At 49.4% G+C, this 26,608-nt stretch overlaps 2 protein-coding genes and 1 long non-coding RNA gene across 13 annotated transcripts; 1 reads left to right on the forward strand and 2 right to left on the reverse strand.

The window, feature by feature from the left end:
- Positions 1–135: 135 nt before the first annotated feature.
- Positions 136–4,922, reverse strand: acbd5a (acyl-CoA binding domain containing 5a). The gene is made up of 13 exons (XM_029842803.1): positions 4,776–4,922; positions 4,386–4,491; positions 3,859–3,979; positions 3,374–3,446; positions 3,178–3,295; positions 2,756–2,911; positions 2,510–2,680; positions 2,172–2,266; positions 1,873–2,095; positions 1,601–1,803; positions 1,454–1,510; positions 1,269–1,378; positions 136–1,199 (listed from the first exon to the last, which is right to left on the reverse strand). Exons 2-13 carry the CDS (start codon positions 4,480–4,482, stop codon positions 1,187–1,189), a joined length of 1,437 nt encoding a protein of 478 aa, XP_029698663.1. The 5' UTR covers positions 4,483–4,491; positions 4,776–4,922; the 3' UTR covers positions 136–1,186.
- Positions 4,923–5,743: 821 nt separating this feature from the next.
- abi1a (abl-interactor 1a) lies at positions 5,744–26,587 on the forward strand. Of its 11 annotated transcripts, XM_011608100.2 has the most exons (12): positions 5,744–5,958; positions 11,421–11,588; positions 16,956–17,132; positions 19,454–19,468; positions 19,861–19,964; positions 20,256–20,408; positions 21,895–21,995; positions 22,536–22,631; positions 23,705–23,944; positions 24,447–24,536; positions 25,322–25,507; positions 25,583–26,587. In XM_011608100.2, the coding sequence occupies exons 1-12, from the start codon at positions 5,842–5,844 to the stop codon at positions 25,756–25,758; spliced, it is 1,623 nt and encodes a 540-aa protein (XP_011606402.2). In that variant the 5' UTR covers positions 5,744–5,841; the 3' UTR covers positions 25,759–26,587. The 11 variants fall into 11 exon arrangements, with proteins under 11 accessions (XP_011606402.2, XP_011606405.2, XP_011606404.2 ...); XM_011608103.2 differs by lacking the exon at positions 24,447–24,536; XM_011608102.2 differs by lacking the exon at positions 19,454–19,468 and having other exon boundaries at positions 19,864–19,964.
- On the reverse strand, positions 14,170–18,380 carry LOC115251232 (uncharacterized). Its single transcript, XR_003889805.1, has 3 exons — positions 18,271–18,380; positions 15,953–15,955; positions 14,170–14,206 (listed from the first exon to the last, which is right to left on the reverse strand). It is a non-coding gene; the product is annotated as an uncharacterized lncRNA (long non-coding RNA).
- Positions 26,588–26,608: the final 21 nt, after the last annotated feature.

Here is a 26,608-nt window from a genome sequence, read left to right on the forward strand (position 1 = left end):
ATGCTGGCTAAGCAAAAGCTAAAACCTGGTCTCATTTCCGGGCATGCATCAATAAAACGCGATAATCTTAATATAGATAATTCGTAGACATTACACTTACAACGCAATTTAGCGGAGAATCAAAGCATTTTAAGATTATTCGATAAAAACCTTTATTAGTTTGGATTATCACATGCAAACTCTGCTACCAGCAGAGGTTCAGGAATTCTTGGTGATAAAAAGTTTTGGTATTTTTCTTTAATTCAAACACAATGGCTTCATAAGGATTAGTATTATTACACATTCCAACCGTAGCAAATTTGATATAATCCTCTATAATAATGGGAATGCAATTAAAATACCTCTTCTGTACAGCTCTTGCATACAGTTTGATTATCGCCAACTCTTTTGACAATATTTGTACAAACATCAGGACATAAATCACACGAATTAAATTCACACATTGTAGAAAATTGCAAAAGAAGTGACCAAGCTCTGCACTAACTGACCGCCTCATTGCTAACTGGTTATTGGTGATTATTGGTCCCTTTTCAGTTATGCTACATGTAAATGTAAATGTATGGTATGATGTTGAGGCACTTTATCTAGGTGGGATTAAAACAAAAGAAGAAAAGTCACTGGACAGAAAGCAGAGACAAATATGTGTCAGCACCTCATCTAAACACTGAGCATTTACTTAAACTTCCAGAAAAACAGCCGGAATCTGGCCTGAAATAAACCGTCATTCCTCATTCTAAAAGCAATAAATAGAAATTTAAACAATGTCACATTTTGATATATTACAACATTCCGTCCTCACTTCTAAACTATTACAGCGTTTATTAACACTTTATTATCAGCAGCATGGCCTGGGCAACTAATGAAAATCAAAATCAAGCATTGCGCCGGCAACAAAGTGGCGGCCCTTTTTTTTCTGTGCAACAAATCCGTATTTATGGTAATAATTATGGAAAACTACACAAAGACACTGACAACACACAAAAAAAAAGCCTCCAAAACTGTCTTAGGATGAAGAAGTCGTGGAACGACAGCTCGGAATTAATTCCTCGTCTTGGGCTCATTAATCTAGGTGCTTCCTTTAGTGCAAATGCTAATTGCCAGGCTACGGGTCAAAGCTAGTGGGCGTTAGTCCCAGGTCAAAGACTGTGTGGGGGGGTCTTTGTTGCACCCATATCAGACGGCAAATTCAGTTGATTCGTCTGTCGAAGAAGAAGAAGAAACAGAGTTGACAGTGAGCATTGCCTCAGAATAAAACTAGAGGGGGATACCTCTTCCTCCTGCGCACGTAGAGGCTAATTAACCACTGCACCACAAACGGCCACACGATGGCAAAGGCAAAGGTGGGGGGAGAAATGTCAAAAGGCCACCAAGACGGCTTCTGGAAGAGCAGGAGGGACAAAATTAGTCACAGGGACAAATGAAGACGCAGCAATGGAGGACACAGCTTTTGTACCCGGTTCTTCTGAGGCGTGGTTGATGGGCACGTCGGAGACAGAGACAGCGACCTTGCCTGCAGAGATCAAAGCAAAAACACAACATTCATCAAAGCGAATGTGTCGGTGTCCTTCAAAGGCAGCTTTCTGTGGGTCCTGGGTCTGACCTGGCTGGCAGACAGAGCCTCCAGGGTGTGGAGCCTCTCCAGGACGCTCTGCATGTCGTCCTGCAGCCTCGCCAACGCCACCACGATCTGCTCGTTCAGGCTCCCCGTGGCCTTCCCCGCGCCCCCCCAGCGGCCTCCGTCTCCGCCCCCTGTGCTGCGCAGGGGCGCCACGTTTCCAGAGCCGAGACCGGGAGACTTGGACCCTGGGGATCACCACAACGCTGAGGTAACCGGACGGACCAGCGCCACGGACAGACCCGCCAGGAACTCACCTTTCCCTCGTCTGAAGGCAGAGCTGCTGGATCCATTCTCGTTGAACCTCTGCCTCGACGGCAACGCCCCGTTCTCTCCGTCTTCTCCTCCGTACGTGATGACCTGCGGAGGAACCTGCTGCTCCTCCTGGAACTCCTGCTCTCCCTGCGACTCCTCTACAGGAGCTAAAACCTGGCTCTCCACGTCCTCCAGGCCATCCAGGGAGCAATTGCGTTCTGAGTTCTGGGGACGATAAAAGCAGACGTGATGGCGACGAGCTGCTGCTGCAGCGTAGACGATGCTTCCAGTGAGCTCTTACCTCCTCTTGGCCGAACTGGTCCACAGAATCACAGTAGACTTCACTATCGGAGTCACTGGCGAGCTGACTGGGACTGGACACGTTGGCACTGGGATCTGGTATCAGCAGGAGGGAAGGAGGGAACTAAACTGAGTGTCCAGATGTGACCCGAACACCTGACATGGGCCCATAATCTGCTGTAACTACGCTGTAATTAACAGAACCAGCCTAAACTTGGTTTATGTTCCTGCAGAGTCTCCACTTCCATTAAAAGTGTCCCACCGGGAGCTGAGTTGAGGTCGGAGTCGGAATCTGCCGCAGCTTATGGGATTAGCGGGTCACATGGCGCGCTGGCTCACCTGCGTGGTGCCCGTTGGACAGAGGCTTCTCATCCTGGGAGTCCTCGCTGTTCAGGGTCGACCTGGAATGACCCCCGTTGCTCAGGTGGGGGTCGCCGTTGGCCACTTTTCCGTTCGACAGGGGCGTCCTGTGCTTCCTGGTCGGATCCTTCTTCTTTGGCTGAGAAGACGCTGCAACAGAAACCAACCAGAGGTCAAAGCCGGGACTGGTGATCAGAGATCCTCACAAGCCGTCCGTCTCCTCACCTTTCCTGGTCGTTTCCTCCTCCTCTTCATCGTCCTCCTCACTTTCCCTCCCTTCCTTTGACTTGAGCGCGGCGGGGCCACTCTCCAGGCTCCCGTTCATCTCCATGCTTCTGATGATGCTCTTTGTCACTGCTGAGTTCACCGTTGTGCTGAATCCTGCAAGAAAAACAAGCTCATCAAACACTAAAAACATATTGTTAAAAAGAAATTAAAAAGACTATGGGAACTGACGACCTGCTACAAGGAGCTAACTGCGTCTAAACTACGTCACCAGATAAACTGGGAGCGCGCTGGGGTACTTGCCTTCCAGTTGCCTAGCAAACTTTGTCAAACGGGCTGAGCGTTGGACAGGAAGCAGATCGTGAAAGGTTAAGTTCCGCGTTCACTGTCTGGCAGCACAAGCCAAAAGGGCAAAGACGTACCTGCGCTCAGGTCCGACACCTGCGAGATCTTCTTCTTCTCGTCCACCAGCTCGTAGAAGGGGCCGATGGCGCGCAGGAACTTCTCCACCTCGATGGTCATGGGCATGCCCTCCAGGATCTGTGCAGCAAAAACACACACACACGTGACGGCCTAATCCAAAATCCAAACAGGCTGGTTAAATAACCAACAACACACCAGTTTAATTTCATTAACGTAGGAGACCATGGCTTCTTCCTTAGACATATTTCCCAAAGAATTCCAGGCACCCCTGACAAAAGAAATAACAGGATTTTAGCATGAAACAGCGTTCCAGTTCCAGACTCGGTTCATTTGGGGTCGACATGTTCTTTGTCACTTGTCTTAATTCTCCTTTTCACTCCTGGAGTTACTACTAAGAAATGTGCTCTAAGTGCATCAGAACAAGAGAGGGAAAGCAGGGCAGAGCTGCAGGTGGGGGGGGGGGGGGGGGGGTCACATTCCAAATCCACAGATTGTCTTACATAACCTGAGACCGCTCCAAAGCACCGTGTTGAGCAACACATGCAAATATTGTTTCAGTGTTTGTGATTCAAACGACCTTAAAAGTGGCATGATTGGTCAACCCCCCCGTCAGAGTTCTCTGTGTGATGATATAAACTTAGAAACATAGCGTTTGATTGTGTTTCTAAGCTTCTTTTTACCATTTTGCTCTGCCAACTGCGTCCCAGAAGCCAGGTCTGGGGATGTTGCAGGCTCCAATCGTGGCTTGTTTGTAGTAACTGTAGAACTTGAGCATCATGTCATTGGATGGCTGAAACGAACCTGGAGAAAATACATATTTAACGATGACGTCTGCACTTTTTAAGCACACGAGTAAGACCATTTATAAAGGATACGGCTGTTTTACTATGGAGAGGCTAAAGGATGAGTTTTATTGGGAGACGGAAGCTAAAATGTCATGTTTTAGTGAGTTTAGTGGTGTTGTAAAGGCTCACAATTATGGTTTGATGATTTTATTTAACTGTGAGGATTTTTTACCCCGTTATAATAGCGCAGTCCGGTGTAATTAATAGTTTATTAAGGTTTCCTTGAGGCGCAGCCTGCTAACAGGAAGACAGGTACGCTGCACGCTAAGTGGATTACTTTAAATCTCCCCAGATCCCCGGGCCGGGCTGGGGGGCTAAACTGGTGCCGAAGCTGGCGGCAGCAGCCGGCGGGGGCCACTCACCGTTTGGGGGCAAACTCTTGATGACTTTGACGGCGGCGTCAAACCTCAGCTCGGCCAGGCGGCTCTCATCCTCCACCGGGACACACTCCACCTCCATTGCGCCGAGCTGCAGCCGGACCCACAGACAGCAAACACATGAGACACGGGGGCAAAAGCCTCGCCCGAGGCCGCGGCGATAAACAGCATCGGAGCTAATGTTCCACCACAACAACACTCCTGCGTGACTTGTCAGCCGCTGTAGCTACACTTCAGGTTGGCCACCAGTAGGAGGTTGACACGGGGGGTTTATTTGGGGACACTTGTCTATTGCGCGACAGTAAAGCTAGGCTAGGATGGGGTATATAGTGGTGCAAATCCTAAACGGATCAGCTAAAAGGCGACGACACTCACCGTCAAAATCGGGGACCGATCTGTTTGTCAGCGGACGACCTGTGTGGTATTTCGCCCAGTCGCCATGAACGAAATAAAGCGAAGCAGAAGTGCACCCTGGGAGATGTGGTTTACCGACTGGGTCTGCCTTTCCTACAAACGGCTCAATCCTCTGCAGTTGTGACTGAATGTTAGTTCAAAAGCGAGCAAAAAAGTTATCTTGACTTTCCATGAAATGTTGCCAGCTAAAATGGAATAAAGTTACGTTGATATATACCAAGATTACTGTCAATGGTAGGGTCAGATGTCGACACTATTGACAAAGTAGGGTAACACTACAAGTACCATCATGCTCAGAGTCTTAAATTGAAAAGGAGATATGTCTTCAAGAAAATTTATTAAGAGATCCCACTTTGTCTTATATTTCAGGAACCCAACTTCTTCATTAAATAACCTTTCTTTCTTTCTTAAAGACATATGTTAAAAAAGATCAAGTTCTAAATTTTAGGTGTCTGCAGTTTATCTCTCTTTCTTTCGATCTATGTATATATAGGAAGCAATAAAACAACTGTTATAGATGCAGCTATTCATATTGCATTTATTTGCGCAAAGCAAGCAATATTTAAAAGTGTACATGTGAATGCATCATATGAAAGAGAATACATATGAAGATAAACAGATTTTTAAATAAAGATAATGGAAAATCTCTCTTATTTATCTCTGAAAATGTCATAGTTTGTACATCTTCCTATCTTGAACCTGTAACTAAATATATAATGTATATTTGAGCAAAATCGGGATTGTCTGAAGTTGCAAACACGCAATTTTTTGTTCGACAAAATTATTATTGTTCTCATGAATGCGGCTGCTTATGAGCTTTTTGGGCTGCGCTTAAAACCATTTTTGGTTGCGAGTGAGCGCTCTGCGAACACATACACGATCTTTGGGCGAACGTGACGTCGCGCGACGGCAGGCAGGAATCCCACGGTTTTTTTCTTTTCGGTTTTTTTTTTCTCGATCTGGGCTGGTGGATGTTTGAGCCAAAGAGAAGGCAGAGAGAAGGGTCGCTCTGCGGGGAGATGTAAAGATGGCAGAGCTACAAATGTTGTTAGAGGAAGAGATTCCGGCCGGCAAGAGAGCGCTTGTGGAGAGTTACCAAAACCTGACCAGGGTAGCGGACTACTGCGAGAACAATTATGTCCAGGTAAGAAGGGTTAGCCGCCCCGCCGCGCTGCGTTCAGGCTCCTTTTTTGTGCCGGATTGAATGGATGTTGGGACAGGAAATGTGGATAAAGGAACCGAGCTCGGCTGTGGAATAAACATCTCCGCCCTAAACTCGGTGTGCAGCAACACTGTGAACAGGGCTTCTACCACCGCGGGACATTTAGGCAGCTTTTCACCTTTATTCCGCTTCCACGGAGGGTGTGTCTACTTTTTAATATTACGCTGGGTCGGTTCGAAACTGCTGCTGCTCGCTCCGGGTGTCGTTGCAGCCTCCCCCTCAACAACTTTTTCGCCGCCGAGAATGCTTTAGCTCGATCAAAAATTCTATTTAACACACCCGAAAGGAAACTTTTGGGAGCTTTAGTTGAAACGCACCGCGCTGAAGATATAAGTCAATTATGTTCCAAGTCATTAAACGCACCATTTATTAGCAGAAAAGCAGTTTAGGTCCCCGCTGGGACGTTCTGGGTCATTACTGGGGATGTAAAGTGTCTGCATTATAGATCTGCTGATAAAGCAGATGTTGTAATGCCGGTGGATGCTCACACATTCCCCCCCAATCATTTAACCTCACATTTATTTGCTGTATGTGCGTGGAAGATGTGAAATCATTCAGCCAAAGAAGCAGATGGAAGAGTGTAAAGGCATGTGTAGTTGCTCCATAAAGTCCTGAGTGGACTTCTTCTTGTTGACTGAGCTTGTTTTCACCTTTACGAGGCTTAACTTCTGTTTTCCATTGAGGTTTCCAGGTGGTAAAGTGGCTGGTTTGGCAGTAAGTCTGCAAACCTTGCGTTATCTCCAAGATGGTGACCCAGCTCCTGCAGGGTGGAAAACAGCCGGAGCCTCCGAGAAACAGACTGACAGATAGAAAAACCCTGAGAAAAGAAGCATTTTTCCCCAGCCAGAAGACAGCCCACCATATCTGCCGCGGAGGGCGTGTCTTCTCCAGCTGGACTCCCACAGGACTTCCTGTAATTTTGCCTTTCACGTCCTCGGGTGTTCTGGAATTCTGAGGTTCTGGAGCGGCCGGGCCATCGATGGCATGGTGGTTCAGATCAGGTGGAATTTATGGGGTTTTCCCCTGTTGTGGACGCTGTTTACGCCGGCCGTCCAGCATCAGACAGACTGATTTCCCTCGATGAGATAATGCTAAGATGTAACGTCTGCTAAATTGGGATTTTCAGGGTTTTCCTGGCTCGGAATGAGTCTTCGAAAGGATTACTCACAAAGTTTTCTTAGTCCTTCCCTTGGATTTTTTTTTTTTTGTCCTTATGATTTAACTTGCCCTGCTGATGCCCAGTTCCTCATTTAACTTCTCCCTTTACTATTTTAACCCTCAAATTTGGTCCGACTTCTCGGATCCGTTTTTTTTTTCCCTAGTTTCATTTAACTTTTCTGTCATTTTGCCCTTTTTTGCCCTTTTCAAAGTATTGCGAAACTCGCCACGGTTCGTTTCGCTAACGGCGCGGTCCAATGCGAACCGTCGTTCGTCGTTCACACATCGAGGCGTATCTCCACATCAGAAACGACCACAAATGTTGGAGCTGAGGGCGTAGGTGGAGGGACCACGCTGCGCTAAAACTCCCAAATTACTAGCTGCCGCATTCCCACGTGCTTTTCCTGATCCCCAAAAGCATAAATCTCAAGTGCGTGTGGAAAAGGAGCGAGTCCTCTCCAGCGAATCCCCTCAATGTTGTCGGTGACAGACGAGTCAAGCAGCTATTTTCATCAATTTGCCCAAAACGGGATGTAAGATGTAAAAAAAAAAGAGTCCCCAGCAGATTAGCCTTTGATGCCTTCTCGTGTCCATAATGACGGAAATGTGGCGTGTTTGGCTCCAGGAATAGCATCATTAGGGACTCGGAGCCTCTGCGGAGACTCGGGCTTAATGAGATCTAAAGTGTGAGACGCTCCAGTTGTCGTTTTCACACAGGGAAGGGTGACGTTCACGCTCCGCCCTGCACAACTGAAGGGTCTTGAACTCTCTGGAAGGTTTGCTTCTGGATTTGCATCACTCCGCCGGTGGAAGCGTCAGGCTGCCGGTGCACATTCCCACAAAAGTGCACGCCGCCGAGCTCGTGCCGACGTGCCTCAGCTTGACTCTCCGCTCCGCCCTCGCGTCAGCATTCCCATCTTAAAGGATTCGGCGGATGGTTGGGGAGCCGACGGGGCTGGAGCAGATGGTGAAACCGGACAGATCACCGCTTCCTGCTGGCTGCATGGTGTCGCTCAGCCAGGGTGTGTTTAACCGCATGTGCGCACGTTTCCTCTCTGTTCCACTGAAACCGAAGGCTTCGGAGGCTGGGAATGCCTTCTCTCCCTGACAGGAAGTGGTCAGAAAAGCCAGGTGAAGGTCACATAAGGTGTGTGACCTCATGCATATGTAAAATGGGGTGTGTGTTTTTAAAGCAAGGACAAATGCAAAGCAGCCACCTGGAAATGTTAGCCGGACCTGCTAAAGGACGCCAGGGGCATTAATAATGAGGCAACACTGTAATTAACAAAGTTAATTGAACAAAAAGTTAACACTGTGATAGGCAGGTCTGACCCTGCCATGTTGATCATTAATCCGCTGGTCAAAAAAAACGAACACTGTAATTATTTCATCTGAAGTGGTGCAGAGTAAGTTTAGCTGGAGGTTCTTACTCACAGGAAGCTAACGCAGGTATTCTGACAGCATTGAAAGAGGAAGGAGCTCGGAGGGGGTCCAGTTTGAGGTGTTAAAGCCAACTCGCAAAACGAAACCATTGGTGCGAATCGATCTAAAAAGCTGGTTGGTATGAAAAGGAAACAGCCCCGTTGTCACAAAGGTTGTTAATGCTGGCAGCGGGTTAGCCGTGTTAGCGTTAGCTGTCCCAGGAGGACCAGAGGTTCTCTTCTGGACAGCAGCAGGAAGCAGTATTGTTCTTTGGTCTAACGAAGTTCTTACGTGTGCTTGTATTTCCTGTCTTCCTCCACTGGTACTGGTAGGTCACTCTGGAATGGTACTGAAGTATAGAACCAGACTTTCTCCCTGTTGCCGAGTCACTGCGAAAAGGTCATTTAGTTCCCTTTGTTGTTCTTCACTGACGGGCTGAAGGAATTTTTAATTGTGTTGGAAAGTCCTTCAAGGTCAGACAGACCTTCTGGCCCCCAGTCAGCCTCCATCTGCCCCGAGGAGACCTGGATTCACACATGAAGGGTTCAGACTTTGCTTTTGGAGAGATTAAAGGTGATTCGGCAGCTTTGCCTCGTTCATTCTTTGTTTTTTAAATCGTTTCATTTACAGGCGCTCTGTTTTTGACGTTAGCAGAATGACAATAAAACAACCGACTATGTAGAAATTTGATGATTTATAGGGTTGTGAGGAATCCTCAGACCTTCCACTTGGCTTTTTAAATAGTTACTCTGCTTTAATGATCAAAGGACTCCATCATTAGTGCACATAAAAGCACACTACTGTAAGTTCTTGGCTAGATCCTGTTAGAGAAGAGGCTCAGCAGTCCCGTTAGCCTTCAAACATGAGGCGGATTACGCCTCAGTGTGATGGTTTAACCTCACTTTCATCACAGCCACCTGAACGTTTCGCTGGCGGATGTCGGCAACATCGATGTCAGGAACCGCCGCCCTCTCGCTCGCCCATTCTGGGCCCATTGCTGTTCGCTACGTCGCGTGCTAGCTGCCGCGTAACCCCCGGACTGTCCAGGTGGGTTTCCGTTCCGGCCGCTGCTCCCTGACACTCCAGAGTTCACCAGCAGCCCTCCAAGGTTCGTGGACGTGTGACATGTTGGAATTCCAAACATTCCAGCAGGTTGTGTTTATTTTCTTTGCCGCCGGAGCTTTTCCCCCCTCCCAGAGCGTAAATGTGCTCCTCGGCCCTCTGGATCCCCGGAGACGCTGCGTTGTTGTCGGGTTACGACAAACGGGAGGGAAGTTCACGATGACGAAGGGTCGATCTTCCTGTGAATCCTCTCGGGGAGTCGGGAGGATCCTCTTTTTGTCTCTTTCCAGGCTTCTGGGTGGAGGGGGGGGGCATGAGCTGGAGCTTTCCTCCTGACCACAGCGTGAGGGTTGCCTCCGCTCTTCCTCTGAGCCTCCAACATCGCCAGACTCCCGCTGTCATCGAGCGTTTGATTCTGGGGGCTCGCGGACCCTCCCAGCTACACACACTCTTCTGAACATCAGCCGTTGTGCTGACAGCCTGTATGTGGCTGCCTGGATCCTTTACGGCTTCCTTCAGTCATTACTCATCCCAGAAATATGAGCTGAAGTGGCCCCAGGAGCTCCAAAGCTCCCTGTTTGTCCCCCCTCCTCCTCTTTGGTGCTGTTATTTACCTTCTGGGGCTTCGTGCAGCTCACATCTGTCACAAAACCATCCCACAAGGTGCTATTTTGCGTCCACGTGCTCACTTTTTGTTGTGTTTGTCGCAGTTTTGACCTTCTGCGACTGTATCAGTTCCCGCGCACAGTTTGGCCTCACTATCGAGCTCTTGTCCCAGCAAGAACCTTGAACATTTGGCTGCTTATCTCTCGCTCCTTTTAACGGCCTTACAGCTGTTGCTTCATCCCCCCCCCCACGCCGCACACTGACGACCTTCTGGTCGGAGCCCTCTGGAGGAATCTCTCCTCCTTCCCCGGGCTCTTCTCTCCGAACGCAGCTGCTGCTCTGATCCTCCGAAAGAAACGGCGCTAACGCTCTCGCCTCCTGGCCCGGGTGGAGCTAACGGAGGGAGGCGGCCCCCCAGGTCAGCAGCCTTTAGCCCCGGGACTGCTGCTGGATGACTGAAGTGGTGCTGCGGGGGATCCGTCGCCCAACAGGCGTCGGCAATGTGTCGGCCCATAATCACTAGTCGTCGCCACCCCCCCCATCCCAAAACACACAGTGGCAAACCTGTTATCAGCGCCCAGGGTTCCCCCCCCCCCCAGGCTGTCGGATTCAGGACTGCTTGGGAGGACTGGCAGACATCAAACGGGCCGGGTCGGTCCGCAGCCTGTTGGCTGTGTGAGCTCGTTACTGCCGCTTGTCTGGTTTTGCCACTTTTAATCTCGTCCTAACTGTCGGGTTGTTTTTCCTTGGAAAGGCGGGGGAGGAATGCATCATGGGTAATGTAGGGAAGGAGCTTTCCCGGAACAACTTGTGAGGGGCAGAAGAGCTTTTATAACGTTATAACGTGTAACGCTCTGTAAACAAAAGCTCTTTACTGCAGCGGTGACCCGAAACAAACTTTATCTTTTATTTTATTTTTTTATAACTACAAGGCGGACAGATTCTCTAAGTCGTGCCTCCTAAGCCAGTTTTAAGTATATAAAAAGTATTGTTATGAGCCAGCAGTGTTTTGAGCTGACATTTGCTCACAAAATCCAGTACAAATATCCACTGTGGACCCGGTTCTAAGCCCTGGTCTGTTGACGGGAGTGCAGTGGGACACTGACAGTAACCGGGCCTCCGTCTTTCCCCCCCAGGCTCAGGACAAGAGGGCGGCACTGGAGGAGACCAAGGCCTACACCACCCAGTCCCTGGCCAGTGTGGCCTACCAGATCAACGCCTTAGCCAACAACGTGCTGCAGCTGCTGGACATCCAGGCCTCGCAGCTGCGGCGCATGGAGTCCTCCATCAACCACATCTCCCAGGTTAGACACACACACACACACACACACACACACACACACACACACACACACACACACACACACACACACACACACACACACACACACACACACGCACGCACACTGTACAGCTGCTACCCCACATTTACCACTTCTCTTTTCACGTTCACACAGATTTTCTCATTTGTAAATGGATCAGGGCCCAGTAGTTCCCTTTTGGTTTAACTGCTCGACCACATCATGGAAATGAATCTTTTTTTTTTTGTTTTAAATGTTGCAACCTTGTAAATGAAGGTTTTTCCCCTCCTGGAATGTTTCCAAGGCCACCTAACACGCCTCTGGTGACGAGGGATGCTGGGTTCATCTTTGTGTTTTGTCAGGTTTTTTCTTTTTTGCTGCGTTCTCTTCTGACGGAGGTTGATGGAAAATTCCTCTCGGGTAAACCGAAGGTCAGATTTTTCAGTCTGGCGACGCGGGGCTGGTGGCGTTGGGATGGAGGGACGGCGGGAGGAAACGGTACACTGATTACGGCAAAAAAAGAAAAATCAAACTCCTCCAGGTCTTAGATTCAACATCCTGACAGACGGCATTTAGCCAAGGCCGCGGTCACGAAGACATCGCAGTCGGCTGCGGTCACCATGACAACCCAGAGTCTGAAAACCTATAGAAGATGAGGAGAATTTAATACTCTTCTTAAATTGTCATATTTAATACTTGTTTTCGAGTCCCTTTTGAGTGCTCCTGCCTCTGGGAAACAGGTCATGGACAGGTTGGTCCTCTGCATCTGTGATATTACTAATGGAAAACCTGCATCTTCCAGGTGAATCCAGTCAAACCTTGAGCAGGTGGAACCCTAACAACAGGCTGGAGAACCTGGACTGTTCACTTTTTGCCCGTTTTTACAGTGTTATTGAGAGGAGAGGACTTTGCCTCAGTGTAAACACGTTCTATCCCCCCGTTCGCGGCTGCTCTTTGCTCTCTCTTGTCTTCTTCATGGGAAATTCCGCCGTCTCTATTTATCCCCCCTCCTGAGTCCTTTGCGTTGCCACGGTGAAGATAAACTTAAGGTCAGCTGATGGTTGGTGAAGTTCCCCATCACTTTCAGACTTCTCTTTACCAGCTACAGGGAAACCGAACCCAGATTTGCAGCAGTTTGTGTGGATTTTTCCTTCTTTTATTAACTTTGCAGAAGTTGCCCTTTAAAGACGCCGCCACACACGCCATCTCTGGGCGTGAGATAACCAGGGCTTCCTGCAGCTGGACGCTGATAAAAGAAGGTCGTACTGCAACAAATCTGTCCCATTTAGTGCTGGAAACATCCATGAAATCATCCCAGCAGTTTCTGTTTCTGTCCCCAGCTTTCCTCCCCATCTATAAGCAGCTCTGGGACGCGTCGCTCCTCCATTTAAACATCAGCCAGTTCGGTCAGACGCTGCCTGGCGTCAGCGCTCCTCTCCCGCTGGTTTTCCACAGAATCTGGGGGTTCGGGCTGTGGTCAGGGTGTGTCGCCTTGAGGCTGCCGGGGATCTGGCGCATCCTTAAATAGCAGACTTTTGTATGACGGAGCAATCTCATATTTACACACGCTCGCCGTCGGGACTGGGGTTACGCAACTGTTGCACACAGATCCAACAAAATGCTGCACTTTTTTATTAAACAGTGGTGATGTTCTGAAATGTGCAGATGTCATGTGGTGCGCGTAAAGTGCTGCAATGCAGCCGCGAGGAAGCGTTACGCAACACCAGAGCAAATCTCCAGACGGACGCGTTCCGCTTTTGTTTGGCCGCCGTAGCTTCTGAGCGTTTGCACAAAGGACGCGCGCAGCCTTAAACCACATGGAAACCAGTGCAGTTGAAAGCTAGCACCAAAGAAAATGCAAGGACGGGTGGATACTAAGGTTCAGGCGAGCACGTTTGTGTCGCCAGATCCGACCCCGATAGCGGCTGCTGCGTCGCCGGGCTTCTGAATTGTGGAAGAGAGTCGCTCGCTGGGCTTCCACCTTGTGTGGGGTGTGAAGTGGGTGCTAAGAGGCTGCAGACAGGAGGCTCTTTGTCTGTCTGGCTGAAGAAAAGGTCTCACACACCCCAGCAGAGAGGGAGGAAGTGAGTGTGGCCCTCACTTTTCAACTGCCAAAGAAATGTGTGAAAGTCTTTTCTAAATCAGGACATAATAGAGATAAGAATCTGATTGGCTGGCGAGTCCAGGCCTCCTTTCATGTGCTGCCGGATCTACTTTTTCTCACCCCGGCAGAAACGGGCGTCCGCGCCTCCTCCAAAAAGCTTCTTCGTCTTCCACAAATCAGCAGATCTGAAATGAGACGGAACCATGACTGAGGATGAACACGCTGGCGTTGGTCGTGCACGTGGTCCCTTTCCCCGGCCGTCACAGCAGCAACGTGCAACAGTTGGTTCAAGCGCGTGGTTTCGACAGGAGCTGCTGTTATTCCCACACCTGGTCACATGACTCGGCGCCGCTCCTGTCCAGAGCGCCATTAGGTGTCTTCTCGGCGCGACGCCCGTTGATTCATCCGGTTCATTTTCATTCCTGACCTCATTCCTCGGCTGTGGGGTTGCACGAGCGTGTTTGCAGTGCTGTGATAAGCACACACACACACACACACACACACACACACACATACACTCAGAGTAGGGTCATGCCTGCTGCTGCAGTGGCTTTTTGACCTCCCCTCGAGGAAGAATGGCGTCCATCCAAACAGGAAATGAAGGCTTGTCGTCCTCTCTGTGTGTCTGTGGGAGATCCTTGTGTTTCCTGCTTCTCTACTTCTGTCTTATTTGTTCAGTATCGTTCCATTTTCCCTCCGTCTTTGCTTAATTTCATGCGTTTCACTCTGGAATTGAAATGAGGCAGATATCAGAAGTTCTGTCTGAGACCCTCGCTGGTCTTTATTATATATACGACAGATGTGGCTGCAGATGTGGATTTTATTCAGCGAGGCTGATGAAGCCGCTGGTTTTCTCACTGGAATCATCTCCTTCAGTCGTCCTGAACCTGAGGAGTGTGGATATTATGGGATTGTTATTAATCCCACAGAATAAGGGTTTCCAGTGTCTGGAGTGCAGCAAAGATGAGATGATCTCAGCTCAGATCCAAGAGCGCCACATATGATGACACATGATGACACATATGATGACATAGTTCAGCAGTGTTGCGCTCGTCTGGTCCGGTTAGCCACACGTGCACGCTGGTATGTTGGGCGTGCTCGTCCGCTGGCAGGACTTTCTCCGGGTTTTTGCTCGCCGGAGTAAAGGCACTGCGGATTATTTTTGTTTGTGCTTATCGAGCGTTTTTAACCTTCCCCAGTTGCTCCGCGGGAGTGACGCCAGCTTCATCAGGCACGTTTCAGTTCTCATTTTACCCTCTTCAGTCTCGGAAAATCCTGTTTAGCTTCAAAAACCCCACAGCGACGCGTTTATGCTGATGTTTGTGAACCGTCGCCACCGCGTGATATGTTGCAATCAGCGATAAGCCCCGCCTCCTCCCATTATGGCCTCCCTCCGGCCAAAATAAAACCCAGAAAGTGCTCCATAAATACTTCTGCCATAGCAGCCGATGGACCGAAAGGTTTATTTTTAGATCGGTTAAGTCATAATCTGTGAACCAATGCTGTAAAAACAGAAACATCATGTCAAGAGTGTTTGGACTTCATGGCAACCAGTCCGCTGACTCACTGGTGTCCCAGTATGAGACGAACTCAGACATTCCAAAGTGAGTGAGATGTGATTCTTACCCCCCCCCCATGTCTTAATGCAGCCTGCTGGCAGAAGTCAAGATTTAGATTCTCAAACTAATCTCAGAGATGGGTTTGGTGCTGTGGAGTTGGATTGATGGTCCAGTTTAAGATAATGGGACCAATGAGGAGGACGGCAGCAAGATGCAAAATCCCTAAAGCCTGTAACCGGTGGATTAGCCAGAAAGGCCGGAACCAAACCCTCTGTTGCTGCAGTCACATAAAAAAAAAGGGGCTTTAGAAGTTACAGACGCCTCAGTGGTGACGGAACAATACAGATGAGATGAGCTAGCAAGAGCCTGGCTGAGCAGCACCGCTTCTGTCTCCAAATGTTGGGAAGGAACGGAGCGGGTCAGACTCTAAACACCAGAATCTTCCTCTCTGCTCAGATCTGTGTGTGTGTGTGTGTGTGTGTGTGTGTGTGTGTGTGTCAGGACTGTTTAATGATCTTAGAGCGCCGGCCATCGGATTAGAGGAACGCTCTCAGCGGGGGTGTAGCTGCCTGAAGGTTTTGGGCTCCAGTGTTCTGCCCGTTGGTCAGCACCTCCGTCCTGCTCCTCACTTTGCCTCCCATCACGCCGCCGCTGACCGACGTCGTTCGGACGTCCCCATCACTGCTTTTGTTGGACCGTTTTACCGCCTGTCTGGGATGGCGGCGGAGTCCTCCCTCAGTCAGGCTGAGAGGGCCGATTGGACCGTGGCCCACTTGTTTCTAGGCCACCGTAATCTATGACATCATCGCCACTTATGAAATTAAGACCTTATCTCGGAGCTGCACAGGGGAGCTCGTATTTGGTGCCGCGGAATACGGCAGGTTCTTTTAAACATTAACAGTCTGTCCTGTTCTGGCGGCTCAGATCGACGGCTTAATGCGAGCAGATCTGGAACAGAAGGGATGGTTCCTCTTCGTGTGGGAGAATTTATGTCCGAGAAACTTTGAAATATTGATTCTGTTTTTGGTGTCGCGAACGTTCCCCCTGTTACGCGTCACAAGCTAATTCCGTAGCGCTCGTTATCATCCAGAACTGTCCGATGGGGTCGGTCCCCTTCTGTGTTTTCCATCCATCAAGTCTTGCCGTGCCACACAAAGAGACCGAACTTGGTCCGGTTGCACATCACAGTGGAATAAAGGGGGTTCTTTGTTAGCGCTGGTCACTGAGTTGTGAGGACCCTTGTTTTGACTGGACCACCCTCAGCAGCGTTTGATCGCTGCAGCAGCTGTTGGAGTGGCGACATCCTGGTGATAGCCGGCCAGCTAATATGCTAGTAGCAGTGCCCACTATGCTGATGTATAAAAGGTTAATAGGGGTAGTTGATGCTAGCCTAGTAGCGGTCGCTTCTGTGCCGTATGCTTATTTTAGAAAGCTTTTTTTTAAAACTTCCTGTTTCTTTTTTCATTTCCAGTCTGAAACCCTCACGCTTCCAGTTCACCTAATGTTTATAGTCCCACCACGATCGATTTTATTAGTGCGGATCGGCTGTAAAATGATTATGATGAAAAGCACAGCCGCGTGATTTAATCAAACCCTGTTAAGCTGCTTTATGACGCGTTCATCCCCTCCCGGCGGTCCCGGCGGTCCCGAGCCTCCGCCGCGTGTTTCCACCGGATCGATGGCTCACGACGCCTCCTTCTCTTCCAGACCGTGGACATCCATAAAGAGAAGGTGGCCAGGAGGGAGATCGGGATCCTGACCACCAACAAGAGCACGCTGAGGACCCATAAGATCATCGCTCCGCCCAACATGGAGCGTCCCGTCAGGTACATCAGGAAGCCCATCGACTACAACGTGCTGGACGACGTCGGCCACGGAGTCAAGGTGATCATTTTGGGTGTTTCTCTGCGTTCCACAGAAACGGGCGGCGCCATCCTCTCCCCACGCTCGGCGAGGTCTAGTTCGCCTCCCTTCCCCCTCCTCTCTTTCTTGCCAGAGGTTTTCCCGTCTCCCTCTTCTTTTCTCCCTCTCCCTCCAAGACTTTTGTGCTGATTCCCTTTCATCTTCAGAAACCCCCCCCCCCCCCCTCGACCCTACAGGAATATGTCTGTGTGGGTCAGTGGCAACGGGTTGGGGGTGGAGCTGAACAAAAAAAAAAAAAAAAAAAATGGTTACATCACGCAGCTTCCGGAAAGCCGCCCCAGTCTTGGAGTGGGAATGAGGAGTTTTTTAAATGTATCTTTTTACAGGCACTCGGACCCGTTCGGCTGCTTAATCTCGTTTGCTGGTTATTCTGATATTTTGCAGAGGGACGTGGGGGGGGGGTGTCAAATTAGATTGAGAGTTCATTTTCCCATCAAGGAGGGGCGGATTTCCTCTTGATGAACTCCCCCAAGTAAAAACATGGCGGATCCAAGCGCGGCGCGCTCCATTAGGGCTCGCTTTAGAGGTCACTGGGTCGCCCTGGTAGTGGCGGTAATGACATCATTTCCTGCTGGCCGCAGGCCCCATCGAGCGCTCGCTGCCGCACCAATCAGCCAATCAATTTCAGCTCTCAGACAGATTGGATTAGACACCCGGCGTTATCAGCCTGGATCGTCACTCTCCGTTTACAGTGAGAATTACGCCGGAGACATGGATACAGGATGCTGCTAGCTTCGCCTTTGGCGTCTCAACCCCCCCCCCCCCACACACACACACTTTTCTCTGTGACATAATTGATCTGCCCTGAGCAGCATAGACGGCCGTTTAAATGAATTTTATGGCAAATTTGTGAGGAAACTCGCCTTTTTAACTCTTCCTTGTCTGTGAATTAGCGGCTAACTGCAGCTAGCTGCCTTAAATTGCTGGGATTTCATGACATCATCAGTAAAGAAACCTTTACAGAAACTTTAATGTTTGCAGAGCTTCAGACATTTATTTTAAGAACACTGCTTTCTGCTCTTTTCTCCCTGTTTGAATCAATGCTGCATTTGGGAATTCACTGATGGGAAGACACGCACACACAAACACACATATACACACACTCTTCTGATCTACTACATGCAGATCACAGCCCAGTCAGTGGATCAATGCTCGACATCGAAGCCTTATATTCATGGATTATTATTATTTATGGATGATTTAGAGAGGGGAATCGATAGATTACGGGTATTAGATCCCTCCTGTCGACCCGGCCTCGTTGTTGCTTTCACACAATGTCTCCAAGTGGAGACGTTTTTAAATCGATTCTGGATTAAACACATCCGAGGCGAGGTTAAATTTTAAAAAGAGAGAGATTACGAAGTTCATCCAGGGAGTAATCTCATATAAGTAATTTAATTCTCATAACGGTCTGATCGGGATGTTCCCGCTCTGATGTGTTTTAGCTTTAACGAGATTTATCTTTTTGTGTCTAATCCAGTCAGCGGGGAGTCAGAATCTCGTTCGGAGTTCGATCTTCGTCGGTGACGGTGGCGCAGCGCTATTAGCGTTAGCTTTAGTGACGCTAAAAGAGTGTCCACTGCAGCACTGCCATGGACGGCACGTCTTCTTCCGCCGCCAGACGTGTTCCCCGGCGACGCTGGACTAATCTTTGAGCTGACAGGCGCGTCTAAGACTGATGGATCGCGCTGCCCCACATTTTCACCCCACCGCTCCACGTGCTAAGCCATTTTTTTGGACCTGATGACACCCTTAAGCTGAACCTGTCTGCCCGTAATTTAATTTGGACCTTGCCCAAGCTGCGACGGTGCGGTTTATGGTGGATAGAGGAATGTAGCCTAGATTGTGGAGTGAATTCCCACCATTTCCAGCAGCGCTGAAGGTCAGAACTGACCCCTGTTGTGTTTTTGTCCTGCTAAGGCCACTGGGGAAGCTGCATTATAGATGAGCCACTTGACTCTACAGATGTCAGACCTCGCCGCTCCGGAGCTCCCCGGATACCAGCGAACACGCTATTATTTTTTTAAAACACTGGCAGTAATGTGATCACCTGGAACTGTTTCCTCTCCTATGTGCAGCCAACACACTGAACAAGTCTCCGGGCTGCCGCCGTGCAAAGGTCTTTAGATTACGCAATAGCCGCGTGTTTCTGGGCGCGGTTCCGAGTGTCGCTTGAATATCGACCCGCTGTAAATGACATGATTTCGTCTTTGCCGCGCGAGCCTGTACTTTGCCTTTTACTGACTCTCCTGTGTTGTTTTTCTCCCCTTTGCCCACATAAGTGGCTAAAAGCCAAGGTAAGCCTGCCGCATCACATGACCCCTCTCAACGTAATCAATTATTGACAGATGTGTCCAACTTTCACTCACCCCCCCATACGTGTGGTGTGTCATTTTCCATATCTTCCCTGTTAGCAGACTTGTCCGCGTAGCCTCGAACACTTAGACAGCTGTGTCACATCTGTTGTGTCATTTCACTTCCTGTCATGTCGTCGTCCATAAATGTCCTGTACGTCATTAGAAACCGCTATAGGCTTCCCAGACCAATATTTCATACAATTAAGCAATTTTGTTGGCCCAGTCTGGTGGTCAGGGCAGAAAGGTGGATTCTGGGCGGCCTATAGCGTCTGTTTGTGTAGCGTTTTGTCGTTCTTCTGCAGGGATCTGATGGTTCTTTTTCCCAACCACAGCAGCACGGGAACAATCAGGCGATCCGAGCCGGAACGCTGTCCAGGACCAACCCGCCGACGCAGAAGCCACCGAGTCCTCCCATGTCAGGACGCGGCACGCTGGGGTGAGACGAAGGGGCGCGTCGCATTCGCGTAGCTTTACCGTGCAGCGCGACATAAAACAACACAGCTAACACGCCCCAGGACGCCGTCTCCAGCGAGGCCAGCAAAAAGCAACGATGGTGAAAATGGAACTGACGTCTGGGAGCGTTTATCTGCTCATGCGGGGCAGATCTGGCGTCTAACGAGCCCGCATTAATTCCACGTGTGAATCCAGCTGAGTAAACTGAAACTGTGATTTACGCCGCTCCGCTGAACGCAGCCCGGTCTTGTCTCTCCAACCTCTGCCGCTGCAGACGCAACACGCACTTCAAGACCCTGGAGCCGGTGAAGCCGCCCACGGTGCCCAACGACTACATGACGAGCCCCGCCCGGCTGGGCAGCCAGCACGGGCAGCAGCACAGCCCCGGGCGCACGGCGTCGCTGAACCAGAGGCAGCGAACACACAGGTACACCTGCTGGTGCTCACACCTCCAGGCTGCTCAAACGCTACCGTAACGTTTCCAGGCAACCTGTTTCACCCCCCCCCCACCCACCCCCCTTCTTTGTTCCATCTTGTTTGACTCGGCATTTATTCTACAGCTTGAGGGTCAATATATGTGTAATAACTAGTAAAACTAAACCTAACTTTAATATTCAAGCACACTTTGTGGATTGGAAATAAAAAAAGAAATCTGAAAAAGGCTGAAACATGTTAAATATTTAATACTTAATTAATTCTACCCTCTCCCGCCCGCCTGGAACGCAGCACCCAGTTTTAATCACGTCAGCTTCACGTCTGTTTGTAACAGAACTGCTCATCTCCAGTCTGTGCTGGGTGTTGAAGGTCTGTCCCAGGATGTGCCTGGCTCTATATACGGTAGAGAATAAACAAGCCCAAGCAGCTTCATAAGCTAAAAAAGCTTCTTCTAATAACTGCAAAGCCTGTAAATATTTAATTCCTGCCTGTTCCTTCAGGCTCTCTGTCTTTTGTCGACCGTGAATGCCACATCCGAACAGATCCGTGCTTTAACTTGGACCCGCTAACACGCTCACACCGTCTTCAGCTTTAGCTGCTGTTGCTTTAGCATCAATATGGGATCGTTCGTATCTAAAGCCAGCTCAGTTAGAGAGGTGAGGGACAGATTCTCAGTTTGGGTTACAAAATCAGACAGATTTTAATTTTCATGAAACAAAGTGGGTCAGAATTAAGTTAACTTTTCCTATTTCCATGAACGTAGCTCGGGGCTACTTTGTGAGCTTCTGTTTTTTTTTTTAAACTTTTTGTCCTTTTATAAGCTTAGCTGTTTTCTAAAGTGCTGACTGAGGCTGAATAAATGAGCTTTTTCATTCCGCACCGAGCAGGTTGAAACAGAGAGGGATGGAGAAGAGATAAATGGGGTTAGCGAAGGAACAGGCAAGTTTTATCGGGATTAGAATGGATAAATCAAGGCGCACACGGACGGGGGAGGGAGGCTCGGGGTCGACTTCAAACAAAAACAGGGATGACATGATGTTGTTTGGCCTCTGAGGCCAGCGACAGCCCCCAGCGGGTCGACCCCTGCTGTGCCTGGCGTGGCCCAGGGGCTCCGCTGACACCAATCTGAGAGGTGAAGAACTGGGGAATCACTTTCCCGGCGAAGGGGAGGAGGCCGAGGGAGAGGATCAGTTGGAAAGCAGGCATGAAAGGGAGAAAGGAGGAGGGCGAGCGACGGGACTGGCAGAGGATCAAGGCCAACCAGGGAGAGAGAGCGAGGGAGGGGGGTCAGACGAGGGTTGAGACAGCTCTCGGTAGTTTCATTACTGCCTTTAACCTGACAAAAGTACGACTTTTAAACCCGGGAACCCCGGAACATGAATATCAGCGTGACATAATCACATGGTGTCTCCTGCCGTTCGGGTCTGAACAGTTTAAAGTGACGCCCGTCTCTCTCTCTCTCTCTGTCTCTCTCTCAGTGGCAGCAGCGGGGGGAGCAGCAGCAGGGAGAACAGCGGCAGCAGCGGGATTGGCATTCCCATCGCCGTGCCGACACCATCCATCCCCAACGCTGGCGCAGGTGAGCACCAGGCCATATTTCCACACGTCTGCCTTTAAAACAGGACATTCTAACGTACGACGCGTCCACGCCGGCGTTCAGCCTCGCCGGAGGTGTAAATATCTGATGGAAAGACGTCGCTACACGAGCTTATGTTTACCAGACGGGGATTATGGAGCCCATTGTGTCCTAAGCACAGCTGATTCTCTATCCTCCTGTGTAAATAGGCCAGGCTGGAGCAGCAAAGCATGTATCTCTGCACACAGTAGTAGGACACAACACACACACACACACACACACACACACACACACACACACCACTCAGACAGCTCTATTTAAGTTCTGGAGCTAAAGAAACATTCAGGTTTTGTCGCACCTCGGTGTCAGCAGCTCAGTGCTGCTACTACTGTACCGTACTGTGCTTGTCACTATGGAAACGCCCAGTTTATGCTCCCACCACGCAGCATCGCTCCTCACACACCCTCTAAAAGGGGTCTTGAGTGGAGTGGTGATGTAATGGGGAGGTTGTTCAGCAGTCACTAATGTAGGCGCTCCTTTCAGTCCCATTCATGCCCGCTCCTCCGGGGGCTCCCCCACCTCCTCCTCCTCCTATGGATGGGTTTGTTCCACCTCCTCCTCCACCACCATCGTCTCTAGGTGAGCCTGTACAGCCGCTGCGGCCGCTCCGACGCTTCGTGGTGGAAATTCACCAATGGGAACGTGGGTCTTACTCTGTTGGCACGGAAGGCAAGAGGGTTGTTCCTGTCGCCATGACGCCATCACAGCCAAAAAGTTGTGCATATTTGCTTTAAGTTTTATCCAAAGAGAAGCACAAATGTGGAAAAACCTAATGTGACGTCGATCCTTTTGCTGGAAGTGCGAACAGGCCTAATCTGTCCTGGAGCTTTGACAGGTCCTATACTGGAAGGTTGGTGGTGGGACTCGCGTCTCTTCTCTTTCAGAATGATCTGATCTGTGGATAAAGACATTATCATTTACAGCCTGATTCGCATGTTTTACTTCCTGTGAATTATTCTCTTAATATTGCACAACTTGAAGCTTCTACAGTTGCTGAGAAATGGAAAATTTCAGCCATTTTGAAAGAATCAAAATGTTGATTTAAGACTTTTTTTTACCCAAAATTTTTAAATAACTCAAGGATTTACATGCAGTCCCCACAAAGATAGAAAGGCCAGCCCAGTTTATCCCGACAGACCACAGGAAGATACGGTCACATGTTCCAAGGCTCCGCCCACCCTGGCCTGTGACAGGAAATAGTTTTCCTCTTATCTTCCTCGGCGTTTACTCATCCACACATAGCATCTGTGAACAAATAGTCGCCTGTTTTTCACAGGCTTGTTTGGGTTTTTGTTCCAAAATAACAGAAAAAGAGCCGTTTTCCCCCATTTGTTCTGCTGAAACAGGAAGGGCGACTGTGTTCCCTGGCTCTCCTCCCTCTGCTAAATAAATCAGTTGTAATTCGTCCTCACATGCAGGATTTATTGAGATGACCTTTCTGGGAGTGGTTCAACTCTCCGTCGTGAATCTACAGCCTGTTTGACTTCCTCAGCTCGCCCGCTTCCTATTTTAATTTACTGTCTGTGCACACGTGGCGCTAATCACTTTTTAAGAGCTTGCTGCATCTGTTACGACCTCGCTCATTCATGTTCCGGGCGCTTTCCTCCCTTCTCTCTCCTTCCTTCCTCCCTCTCTTCTCCGGGTGCTTCTAGTGGTGGCCCCCGGGCCCGGTCCAGGCCCCGCCCCAATGTCCCAGTTTGGAACCATCTCGCGGCAGATTTCGCGGCACAACCCCTCCAACTCCTCGGTGTCTATGGTCTCGGCCACAGGCACCTACCGCCGGGCGCCGTCGGTCACCTCGCAGTCGTCCATCCATCAGCAGCATCAGCAGCAGCAGCAGCAGCAGCAGCCTCATGTTAACGGCGGCGCCCCCGTGTATGGTCAGAACTCAAGTAAGGTCCTCCTGCCTCCACTGAACCATCCTCAGACTAGATCAGACTCACCTTTGGAGACGTTCTGCTCTGAAGGTTGAGATTAACGCACCTTTGGGCGAAACAGCGCCTCCCCGTGGCCGTTACCAGCCCCGTCAGAGCCGTGATTGACGGAAACCACGCATAATCCGGGGTTTATCCTCTGGCCTCTAGTGATCCTCGGAATACCACGTGAACTCTCATCACACTCCCGGATGTCAGCGGACGTCTGTGCAGCTGCAGACAGCTGAATGAATTAATCTGCTGGTTTTTGCTGCAGTCCGACCATTTTATTCCTCTTTCAAAGATTCAAATCTGTGGAATCTAAACGGGCTTCTGCTGACCAGCAGATTAATTAGCGAACATCCAGCTGCGCAACACTTGTAACTGCTCTGTTGGGGTTCTGTGACTCCGTCTCTATGTTACCGGCCACTGACGGGCTTTGTTTCTCTGCTGCTCTCTCTCTCCGCCCGCCGACTCTCAGTGTCCGCCGCTCCTCCTCCTCCTCCCCCAATGCCCCAGCTGACTCCACAGATACCTCTGACTGGCTTTGTGGCCAGAATGCAGGAGAGCAGTAAGTGAAGAAGCAGAACCAGCATGCATTGTTCTCCTTCATTCCCTTCTCTAATGTTGAGACAGTAGCTTCCTGTTCCGTCCTGGAGAGATTAAACCCGTTTAGTGCAGAGATTGGGCTTTTGCATCATCTCGGGGGGGAGTTTTGGGAGGTGACTGTTGTCACAGTGCTGCAGAATTGAGGTGAAAGATGATGTTTAAAGGTGAATCAAGGTCTGTCTGCTGCCCCCTGCTGGTTCGAAACTTAAGGTAAGTATTTGAGGCCTCGCATGAAAGCAACTTTATGTTCTGTGGCCATTGTGCTTGTATTTATGGGAAAGGACCAGTTCGATGAACGCCCCCCAGTTTATGATGCTGTCAAACAAATGAGGAAAGTCAAATAATTGGATTAGCATAAATCACCACTTTAAAGTTTTAGCTTGTTTCTGCATAACTTCTGAGCTTTGGTAGTGAAACAAGTTCCACACACTCTCCTGCATGTCTTTTATCCATTTGAGGGGGTTAATAATACACACGATCAATGATTTCAGTCTTTACAGACGACCATTGGTTATCAGCCATGGTCATGTGATCATTAGTTAGCACATTTGCATTTTTCTGCATATAACCAGTTTTAGTCTATAATTGTTTAATGTCTGTTGACTCATTCACAATGGTGATGAAATAATTGATCATTTGATGCATTGTTACGCCCCCCGATCAATAATCACCCTGCATGACTCCTCCGCCCGCCTTTGATCTCTCCTTTGATGTGTCCAGGTTTCTCACTCCCTGCCTGTTCTATAGTTGCAGACAGCCCAGCTCCTCCCCCTCCTCCACCGCCAGAAGAAATCCCCATGTTCGACGAGTCTCCTCCCCCGCCGCCGCCGCCTCCCGTCGATTACGAGGAAGAGGACGGCGCCGTGGTGCAGTACAGCGACCCTTACGCGGACGGAGACCCGCAGTGGGCGCCGTCCAACTACATCGAGAAAGGTTTGTTTGACGTCCCTCCGGAGGGAAAAAACCGACCATTAGTTGGCCGCCGCCCTCAAACGTCTCCGTGTTTAGTGGTGGCCATCTACGACTACGCCAAGGACAAGGACGACGAGCTGAGCTTCATGGAGGGGGCCATCATCTACGTGGTCAAGAAGAACGACGACGGCTGGTTCGAGGGCGTCTGCAACGGCGTCACCGGGCTGTTCCCCGGCAACTACGTGGAGAGCATCATGCACTACGCCGACTGAGGGGAGCTCGCAGTGACAGTACGGTCTATTTATTCGGTCATATCGTAACGCCTCCCCGGGAGCGTCGGCCGCGGCGTCCCGTTGCCATGACGACCTTCTCAAAGTTTAAAAAAAAAAAAAAAAGTCTTTAGTTTATTCTGGTGTCGTTGGGGTGGATGGGAACAGTTGCGGAACGCGTGTGAGTGTTGCTGAGAAGGATACGACATTAGCGGCACACACACAAAAAAACATTACTAGATAAAAATGTTAATATCATGTTTAAAAATCAATCATTTGATGTGTTTGTCCTTTCCAGCCAGGTTTCTTTTCCTCCCTCCTTGATTCAATAAGGAAGAACTCTGGTCGGCCTGTTCGTTTTTACATTTTTATATCAGCATGCAAAATTAGAAATGGCTGTGGAACTTTATCGCCTTCCATGTTTGTAAATGCCTGAAGTTTCAATTTTGTTTAAATTCCAATCTGCAAGTTTGGCTTTTTTTAAATGTTCTTAAATTCTAAAGATCAAGTCACGTCACTGTTGCGTTAAGGGAATGCTAACCCATAATATAACTAACTGCAGTACCTCCAGTGGCCGCCAGGCTGCAACTTTAGGTCTCGCTCAGGACTCGTTTTGTTTCGTTGGCCCTCAAACACATCAAACAAGCTAGTTTTTAAACTTTTTGGACCATTTGCGGCTAATTCCTTTGATATTATGCTTCAGTATTTTATAGTAAAAATTGTTCCGGCTCGATTTCACGTCTTCCTGTCCGCCCTTCATTTGTACATATGTGTTGATTGAAAAAAAAAAAATATGTACAGTCTTTTATAATAAACAATTCTATGTACAACAGGCAGGTGTGGTTGCTTCAGA

The sequence above is a fragment of the Takifugu rubripes genome, chromosome 10 (assembly GCF_901000725.2).
Source record: "Takifugu rubripes chromosome 10, fTakRub1.2, whole genome shotgun sequence".
Taxonomy (NCBI): domain Eukaryota; kingdom Metazoa; phylum Chordata; class Actinopteri; order Tetraodontiformes; family Tetraodontidae; genus Takifugu; species Takifugu rubripes.

Coding starts and splice junctions, on each gene's coding strand:
- abi1a (XM_011608100.2), top strand. CDS start 5,842: ATGGCAGAGCTACAAATGTTGTTAGAGGAAGAGATTCCGGCCGGCAAG. Junction 20,409..21,894: donor CAGAGGCAGCGAACACACAG/GTACACCTGCTG, acceptor TCTCTCTCTCAG/TGGCAGCAGCGGGGGGAGCA. Junction 23,945..24,446: donor CGTGTATGGTCAGAACTCAA/GTAAGGTCCTCC, acceptor GCCGACTCTCAG/TGTCCGCCGCTCCTCCTCCT.
- acbd5a (XM_029842803.1), bottom strand. CDS start 4,482: ATGGAGGTGGAGTGTGTCCCGGTGGAGGATGAGAGCCGCCTGGCCGAG. Junction 3,447..3,858: donor GCAGTTGGCAGAGCAAAATG/GTAAAAAGAAGC, acceptor TTCTTTTGTCAG/GGGTGCCTGGAATTCTTTGG. Junction 2,096..2,171: donor ACCAGTTCGGCCAAGAGGAG/GTAAGAGCTCAC, acceptor TATCGTCCCCAG/AACTCAGAACGCAATTGCTC.